Here is a 9,384-nt window from a genome sequence, read left to right as displayed (position 1 = left end):
GGGCGTGTGTTCCGCCGGCAGAGGGCGTGGTTTCACCGTCTCCTCTGTGAACCGGAATGATATGGTTTCACCTTGGGTGCTGTGGAGAGGCACACGTTTGATTATAGCTAGACATTTGGCATTCAAATGAACGATAAATGTCACTGTAGGACTGTAGCGCGTGTGACTGCTGGTCAACCAGAGGAGAAACATGAAGCAAGACGTCAGGATACTCCTGCTGGGGGAACGTAAGTCATTCGCACTGACAGCTGACCACAAGCTAACAAACTAGCGTTAGCAAACATTAGCTCTTGTAGCTAACTTACGAACTTGTCGCTGGATTTATGTTGGCTACTCCTGGTGGCATGGTGGAGATAACAGGGACATTTAGGTCTGCACTAATATATATATGTCTTCTTTCCAAACGGTACTTTCCGCTATGCTAATTTAGCTCAGAGTAACTTTAGTTTCAAGTTGTGAACGGTTAGCTAACTTGGTAACTTAACGCTAACTTAGTTAGCTTAACTTAGCAGCCGAACAGAAGTTAGTAAACGTGAGTTTTGTTTTCGTGAGATAACATAAAGCCGCATTACACAATAAATACATTTAATTGTCTTATTTTTTTAAAAAGTTCTCTGAGTCAGAGCATCGACGTGTTAGCAAACTAACGCTAACTGTAAATATAACGTTAACGGAAGCTGCAGTCAGACCGTTGCTTTATAAATTAACGCCAACAGAACGGTTAACATAATTAGCATTAGCATTACCTCTCTTAACTATAAACATAACCATGCTTTAGTGAAAGTGACACTTTTACTACACTTTTTATTAGCTAGCTAACTGTTTATAGAGGGTAACGGTTCAGTATGACCGTTATAGTATGTTCTGTATGTGTATCAATGACATATTTTCTGTGGCTGAAGACTCAACTGTATAGTTGCAATACGACAGTGTTTACTAACTACATGCCATATTAACGAGCAGCACTATTACACGCTCTGTAATAACGAATAGTTATGGCTAACTTGCTAGTAGCTGATCGATGTCCTTTTACAGGAAGTGCGATCACTTCATCACACAAGTCAAATAAGGATCCTAGAGTCTTTCTCTGGCAGCTTCTCTCCTTCACTTCATGTTGTCTCCTCCAACAGCCAAGGTGGGGAAGACATCCCTCATCATGTCTTTGGTTGGAGAAGAATTTCCAGACGAGGTAAAAGTCTCAGGTTGTATCTAACGTGGGCTTTTGCAACATATTATGGCTTTTGCAGCATGTTTGTGCTTTGTTTGACATGTTCAAATCAACTCATTCTGCTCTGTACTATGTGGCCACTGTAAGTGTTTCTGTGTGACCTTTAGCTTCTTTTAGTTTAAGTACACTTACTGGCAAATGTATACTATTGTAGGTACAACAGAATGCACAGAGAAATGTTCTATATCATGCATATGGTATAATGACTAATACATTTTGCACTACTGTTTTTGTCCCCCAAAAATTAAACTTTGTTTACTAAATCCATGGTTAATACACCATGGAAAGTGTGTGTGTTTGTGTTATCCTGATTAAGTGATGGTTGACAATTTGTCTGCGATCTCTGAAAGGTTCCCTCCAGAGCTGAAGAGATCACCATCCCTGCTGACGTGACTCCAGAGAAGGTGCCCACACATATAGTGGACTACTCAGGTAATACGGAGGACCACCGCTATTCATTCCTCTGACTGGTCTCTATGCTTGTTGCACATTAAGACACAAGCTGCAAAACTATTACGTGTGTGTGTGTGAGGTTTGTTGAAACATAAAGGTCTGAGTATCTTGACTTTGATATCCGTTTGTGTCTGTCTTTAACAGAGAAAGAGCAGAGTGATGAAGTCCTTAGAAATGAGATCATCAAGGTAAGTACACCTTACACCACTAATGAACATACTGAACACGATCCGATCTAACAAATGAGATCAAAACCAGATGCACTGAAGGATTCCTTTGGGCTGAAATAATGTTGAGCAATGCTGTGCCACCCCTGATTAAGAATAACAACTTTAAAGCCATGTAAATGGATGTCTTTGTTTAGTTTTAGTAGCATTTTATTATAAATGTATTCAAGGTTTATTGAATTCTTACAGCTGTTCTTTCTCTAACCCACACAGGCTAATGTGGTGTGTGTAGTGTATGATGTCACCAATGAGGAAACAATAGACAAGGTAGTAACCTGCTAACGTACAAGCTTTCCACATACTGTACATTACAATTACTAAATGCATTTAAAATACAAATTGCACTTGTTTCTGCCTCTTGTTTTTTTTTCAGATCAAAACTAAATGGATACCTTTAGTTAACGGTGACGCAGAGAAAGGGAACAAGTATGTTTGTATGCTGTTGATGGGTGTGTGTTACCTGAGCTCTTCTGTGCCAATGTCCTTTGCACTCTTCCCTACTGTTTGCATGTAATGTTGGCAAACTTGGTAATCGGGAATTTGTAGCTAAATTGTCCAGAATAAGACCCTGCATGCAGTACACTCCGTTTGAATGAGTACTGATTTACAGTATTTACAAAATAAACTGTTTTATTGAGATTCACCCTGTCTCCTTGTGTTTAATCAGAGTTCCCATCATCCTCGTGGGAAACAAGTCTGATCTTCGCTGTGGAAGCTCGATGGAAACCATTCTCCCCATCATGAACCAGTTCTCTGAGATTGAGACGTGTGTTGAGGTGAGACGTATCCAGTGTGCTTATCACTGCAGTCTGTTTACACCCGCTAACTGTAGCGTTGAAATGCACACGATTGCTGCGTTTCACACACACATATTTACACGTGCACACTTTATCTAAACCTTTAGATTGTTTGGATGATTGTATCTGTGTTCTTTCTGCCATTCTTTCTCTTTCAAGTGTTCTGCAAAGAACTTGAAAAACATTTCCGAGCTGTTCTACTATGCACAGAAGGCCGTTCTTCACCCCACTGCTCCTCTTTATGACCCCGAGGACAAACAGGTCAGATGTTTCTGGAAATGTGATGCTAACTGTGGAGTCAGCGTGTCTGTCTCTCTCTCTCTGTCCACTTATTTACATCTGTGCATGAAAATGATTGGTTGATTAATAATAAGATTTTTGTCCCCAGCTGAAACAACTGTGTGTCCGAGCCCTGAGCAGGATATTTTACATATCCGACCAGGACAATGATCGCATCCTCAGTGACGCTGAACTCAACTGCTTTCAGGTAACCGTTAAAAATCACTGAACATAATGTCTTCTTGGCACTTATTTGCACGTACGCCATTTGTTTGCTATATAAGAAAATGTATCTTTATGTGTAGAAATCTTGTTTCGGGAATCCTCTGGCTCCTCAAGCCTTAGAAGATGTGAAGACAGTAGTTTGGAAGAACACCAGTGACGGGGTGCAGGACAATGGCCTGACCCTAAATGGTAACAGCCGGTCATGAATGACAACATGCAACTTTAAATGGTGTCGTTGCAAGGACACACTCAACTAAGTGTCTTCTTTTTCAGGCTTCTTGTTTCTGAATACGTTATTTATCCAGAGGGGCCGACATGAAACCACGTGGACCATCCTCAGGAAGTTTGGTTATGACGACAACCTTGAGCTGACTGATGATTACCTTTACCCCGAGTATGTCCATGACACCATTGTACTGTATCCGTCATCTCGGATGCAAATGTTTATACTGCTGATAACTAGCGTTACAACAAGCTGTATTGCGATATCTTTGGAGAATAAAGGTCCGTGTCCGTGGATTCTACGTTGCCATCTGTCTCAGATTCTCTGTTTCCATTTGGCTTTAGCTTTGTGTGTGTATGCACTAGCTAGGAATGCTCAGGTATCTAAATATCAAATTGTTGTTTTTCTGTTGTCAGACTACGAGTTCCAGTCGGCTGCACCACAGAGTTCAATCCTTTAGGTCACCAGTTTCTCCAGCGGCTGTTTGACAAGTACGATGAAGTGAGTAGCAAACCTAGTCGCCTTTGGTCTCAACGTCCCACTGGACAGTAAAGTGTATCAGTTAAATGTTGTGAGAAATGTCATTGAAACAATATGATTATGTGTTGAATATATTAGGGGGAAGTATTTCAAATGCTGTCTTAGTTTTCTCCATGTCACATGCAATAAAGGAGTGTTTCCTTGTTTTTCCCTCTCAGGACAAAGACTGTGCCCTGTCACCGGCGGAGCTTAAGAACCTGTTTTGCGTGTGTCCTTACATGCCGTGGGGTGCAGAGGTCTACATGACTGTCCCCACCACAGACGAGGGCTACATCTCTCACCACGGCTACCTTTGTCAGTGGACGTAAGTATCTCACCTCTCGTTAATGATATAATGTGACTGCATGCACTAGCGTTACACTTTTTGTGCACTTATAAGCAACGTATGTGCCGCACAGTTCAAAGTCACATGTATGTCAATCCCGTCTCACGCAGGCTCTCTGCGTACTTTGACATCCACCGTTGCCTGGAGCACCTTGGATACCTCGGCTACCCGATCCTCACTGAGCAGGAGTCCCAGACCGCCGCAATCACAGGTGTGTGTGTGTGTGTGTGATTGACTCAGTTCATTCATACATGTTATTTTTGTGTTTCTTGTGAGCAGTAACTAAACGATGACTCACTAGTGATAATTGAGGTAATATGAGGAGCTTTTACTTGGCTGTATCTTGTATTAGTGTCTCTGTGCAGACGTAGTGTGTATGAACAAGTAGCAGTCCGAGGCCAGTCACTGCTGCTAGTCACACACATTCTGTCTTCGTCTCAGAGGTCAGGCTTTTGGTAACCCTGCTTTAGATGTCATAGAGGCCAGTAAGCCACAGAGATTAGCGCTGATCTTTTAACAAGGGGGCTAGTTACAGACTCAACCTTTCATTTAGTAGTGTTGATGTTGTTATTGTACATTTATTTTTAGCCGAGCTAGCACCTCGCTCTCAGTAAAGCGATGTCGGTTGGTTGCTCTGATCGCCTGTAAGTTGGGTTATTATCAGACTAACACGTTGGTCCTGAGTGAGACGTCGCAACGACTGTTTGATGGATTAAAGTTTTTGTGCACAGATTCATTGCCCCTAGAGGACCAATCCTAAGGTTTTCATCTAGTGCCACAACAGCTGGGGCTGACAAAGTAGAGTTTAGAGTGATGAATAGTTGAGTCAAGGCGACAGAAAAGCTAAGTCCCAGATATCCTAAAATGGTGAATGTACAGGCAATACACCCTCTTGATTGAACTTTCCAGTGCCAGCACCTTCGAGCCAAACTTTACAGTTTTTGTCCCATTAGTGATTTATTTTGTAGTTGGTTTCTCCCGGGTCATCTTTTTAGTTATTTATTGTTATAGTCACACTTTTATTTTATGCTCTACGTGTCTTGTGACGATCAGTCGTTTCCTCTGACTTTCCATCTGTAATGTCGTGTTGCCTAAAACTGCACTTACACGGGTGTAATGTGTACCGGCATTGATTTCTAAACCTAGTTGTTATGCCCTGTGTGTTTGAGCATTGTGTTCATACTGAGTGTTTCTGCTTGTTTACATGTGCAGTGACACAGGAGAAAGAGGTGGACCTGGAGAGACGCCAGACACAGCGGTCAGTGTTTCTCTGCAAGGTGATCGGACCGCGGGGGACTGGCAAGACCGCCTTTATCCAGGCCTTTGTGGGCCGCAACGTTGTGGTACGGCACCATCTGCTAGTCTGGAACCGAAAATACGAAGCTTTGCATAATTAACACTTCTTCTCGTAACTTTGGATAATGCTAGGTAGTAGTGGTTTCCTGTAATACTTGTTTGCCTTCTACAGAATAAAAGAAATTCCAGCAGTGCCTTTACCCCCTACGCCATAAACACTGTCCAAGTCAGCAACCAGGAGAAGTACCTTATAGTAAGTAGCTGCCATCCTGAGCCTAATGTTGACCTTTAACCTCTGACCCTGATTAACACCATGCGCACACTTCTCCTCCCTGTGCAGCTCAATGAGGTGGATGTGGAGGTCGAGTTCCTGAAGGCGTCAGACGCCAACTGTGATGTGGCGTGTCTCATGTATGACGCCAGTGACCCACATTCCTTTGACTATTGTGCCAGTATATACAAGGTGAGTAACGCCACAATTACAGAAGCATTTCATTTATTAATTATCATTTTTAGTATGTGCTGTTGACTGAATCCAGCACTTCAGAATGGGCAAATAAGAGACGGAGCTGCTTGTAGCTTATTATTATTATTATTATTATTATTATTATTATTATTATTATTATTATTATTATTATTATTATAGTATTTACTCAGATCAAGGTGTGTACAAGAAGACATGGTGTTGGTCTGTTACTCTGATTATTAGTGGAATAAAAGGCCCCATGTTAACAGGTCCTGTATTACCGGCTGACATCAACACTACTACATTTTCATTTAAAATGGCCTTTTTAAAACGAAAACCATTTCTGTCCACACAAGCGCTTCAGCACCGTTTTATGATTATAATTTCCGTCCACACTACAGCGCCTGAAAACGCATATCACATGACCACTCGCGTACACTGGGCCTGTGCGTGTAAACAGGAAGCAGACTTTACACACTCTGCAGTTGGAAAAGAGGGACCAGAGATTTATTTTTGCTTGGAGCGATGACGAGCTCGAATAAAAGTGATTTATTCTTTTCTTCACTTTGTTTACATGTACTGTGTATCTCAATGAGGTTTACATAACTTCATTATGACCGACTTGCAAACGAGGTAGATTCTCTTCTCTCTCAACTGACGTTTTTTTTTCTTTTTACTCTTAATCCCATTTCTTCCTCAGCAACACTACATGGAGAGCAACATCCCATGTGTGCTGGTCGCCTCCAAGGTGGACCTTCCTGAGGTCAAGCAGTTCCACGGGACGACTCCAGCAGAGTTCTGTTATAAACACCAACTGCCTCCACCTCTGCCCTTCTCCAGCCTGTTCCTCGACTCCAGCAGCAAGAGCATCTACAAAAGGCTCGCGTGGGCAGCAGTATACCCGTACGTAGACATTGAAAATATAAAGATCAGTTACAGTAGAATGTTTAAAACATTGACAACAGGGATCGGTAGAGATGTAGGTAGCTAGGCATTTATTTTGCTCATGGTTTTAGTTGTTGCATTGTGTGACTGGACCTATTTGTTCCCCCCTCTATTCCAGACACCTGAATGGTTCCAACATGAGCAACACATCATTCTGGCTGAGAGTGGCGTTGGGCTCGGCTGTGGTTGCGGTTCTCGGCTTTGCCGTCTTCAGAGCCGTCGCCAGACTTAAATGATCAACAATCGGCTTCTTCATTTTTTTTCCCAGCCTGACGCTCCATCAATCCATCCACGAAGGCAAAAACATCAGAGACCAGATTCAAAGCCCGCCGCTTCGTTTTACTCTTCATATCTCTGCTCCTCTTCACTTTGTCCTTCCCTCCGAGTCCGTTGATTGCAGCACTTCAAAGGAAACTGGATACAAATTCTTCCCTGCGCTGCTGTGCTCAGCTTTTTCTGCCTTACGTCGTCCAACCAGGTTTAGTAGGAGTTAGCCTGTCACCGCTCACTGCATTGAAACACGACCAACTGTTAAGATCCAAACGGGTGCTTTATCAAAGGGTAGGAAATGCACCAAGATGTTCCCGTCTAACGTGTATTCAATTATGTGTCGGGTGTAAATGGTGAGATTGGGGAGTTTTTATAAACCTACTGTGTTTCTTAAGCGTAAAATATACAAATGCCAAATTGACTAGACTGAAGAACCAAAGGTCAGCACAAAGGGCAAACATTCTGACTGGCTGCTGCTGAATATCTCCAATGAACTGCACTCATGCTTCTGACCATGCCACCTCAGACACTAGATATTCTTATCTGACTTGCCAAATAACTCCAGCGGCAATGAGCAGTCAAAAGCATGTTATTTGCCCCCTTTAAGCACATTGTTATGCCTACAAATGATAAAATGTTCATGTGTATAGCAGTAAGGCCTGCCTCCACTCCTCTGCTGTGGCAGGGAGCGATGTGCATGAAGAAGAATGGTGGTTTGTTGATACATCTGCAAAAGGACAGAAAATATTTTATGCAGTAAAAGGAGGCCAAGCAAACCTTAAATATCTGGTCAAATGAATCTGCTTCTTTCTGTTCACATTGAAATGGAATTCATTGATTTAGATTGAGACTGAAATAAGTTAATGATCTGTGATTTTTTTTTTCTTTTTTCTATTAACATACTCTGTGCATACACTTTGACCTTCTTACATAATCTGCCATTGCGTTGTTTTTCCAACATGAGTCGGTCATGTTTTGTGCGTTTTGTTGCTTGATTTAGCCGGGGACCTGGTGTTTCTGCAGAATACACTTCTGTGACTTTTAAAACATGGCTGTCTTTCTTACAGACATTGAACTGATTTAGATGCTTAATAAAAAAAGACCAGATGAGACTGGATGGGGAGCTTTTGCCCAAAAGACGTTGTGGATGATGGGATGAAAGATGAATGTTGTTCACCTTGTTGATTCTTTGCATCTATTTTTTTATAGCTGATAAATTTTGACTGAATTTTGATTTGTTTTTAATTCATACACAAGTATTAGACTTCAGAGACCTGACCACACACATTTCGTTTTAATATCTACCTTATTGACATGTTCCACATACCATATTATCATCACAAAACGTGTGTACTGAAAGTCATCGGGGCTGTCAAAATTCATGTTGGGTTACTCCAATATACCCACATCAACACCATGCCTCGGTGAGTCTGGATGCATTGCTTTGATCACTCGGCTTACTTTGCTGATACCAGCTCTGTTTCTAGAGATAATAATGAATAACACTATCAATGGTAATTTTTCTGTGTGTGATCTTGACTTTCATCAGTTTGACTCCGGCCTGTGCTTCTGACGTCTCAGTCCCAACTGCAGTCCAGAGGAGTCGTCGATTCTCGGGAGGACACCACCACTAGATGGCGGTGTTGCATGTCGGGTGAGAGGCCAAGTAGTGAGCGCTGGGTGTGTCTGCAAAGCCGCCACCCCGCTGCTCTGCAGCCGCACTGATACAGTAGTGACATGTGCAAGAATAGACTGCGAAAAAAAATAGTAACTGCTGTATTTTAACCTTAATGTTCCGTATTTAGTACAGTTTTTTTGACTAAACATAATATTCAGACCAGTTTAACAGAGGATTCCCCCCGCAATGTAATCTCTTGGCCTCATTTACCACCGCCCTATCACTTTCAGTGACTTTATTTTGTGCACGTTTATTTCACCATGAATATCTATGATACACAGGCGTTTACTTCATAGCAAAGCGTGTTCTGCCCCCATAACTAGTTGGTAAAGCAGTTAAAAGGTAATTCAGAGTGCACGATTCTGGTCATTTGCATGTCATTAACACGCGTAGACTAACTTAACAACATGCAGTCTTCTAAGTGTCAGTATT

The 9,384-nt window shown here is 42.1% G+C and overlaps 1 protein-coding gene across 1 annotated transcript; it reads left to right on the top strand.

Moving 5' to 3' along the window:
• Positions 1–57: 57 nt before the first annotated feature.
• On the top strand, positions 58–8,386 carry rhot2 (ras homolog family member T2). Its single transcript, XM_079182806.1, has 19 exons — positions 58–227; positions 1,131–1,189; positions 1,579–1,660; positions 1,826–1,869; positions 2,122–2,175; positions 2,282–2,334; positions 2,576–2,684; positions 2,865–2,966; positions 3,094–3,192; positions 3,290–3,398; positions 3,483–3,603; positions 3,849–3,933; positions 4,131–4,276; positions 4,408–4,508; positions 5,510–5,640; positions 5,766–5,846; positions 5,934–6,056; positions 6,760–6,962; positions 7,123–8,386. Exons 1-19 carry the CDS (start codon positions 191–193, stop codon positions 7,238–7,240), a joined length of 1,857 nt encoding a protein of 618 aa, XP_079038932.1. The 5' UTR covers positions 58–190; the 3' UTR covers positions 7,241–8,386.
• Positions 8,387–9,384: the final 998 nt, after the last annotated feature.

The sequence above is a fragment of the Pholis gunnellus genome, assembly GCF_910591455.1.
Source record: "Pholis gunnellus genome assembly, chromosome: 21".
Classification (NCBI taxonomy): domain Eukaryota; kingdom Metazoa; phylum Chordata; class Actinopteri; order Perciformes; family Pholidae; genus Pholis; species Pholis gunnellus.
Note: the sequence above shows the minus strand (reverse complement) of the source record. Positions and strands in the feature narration are given on the sequence as shown.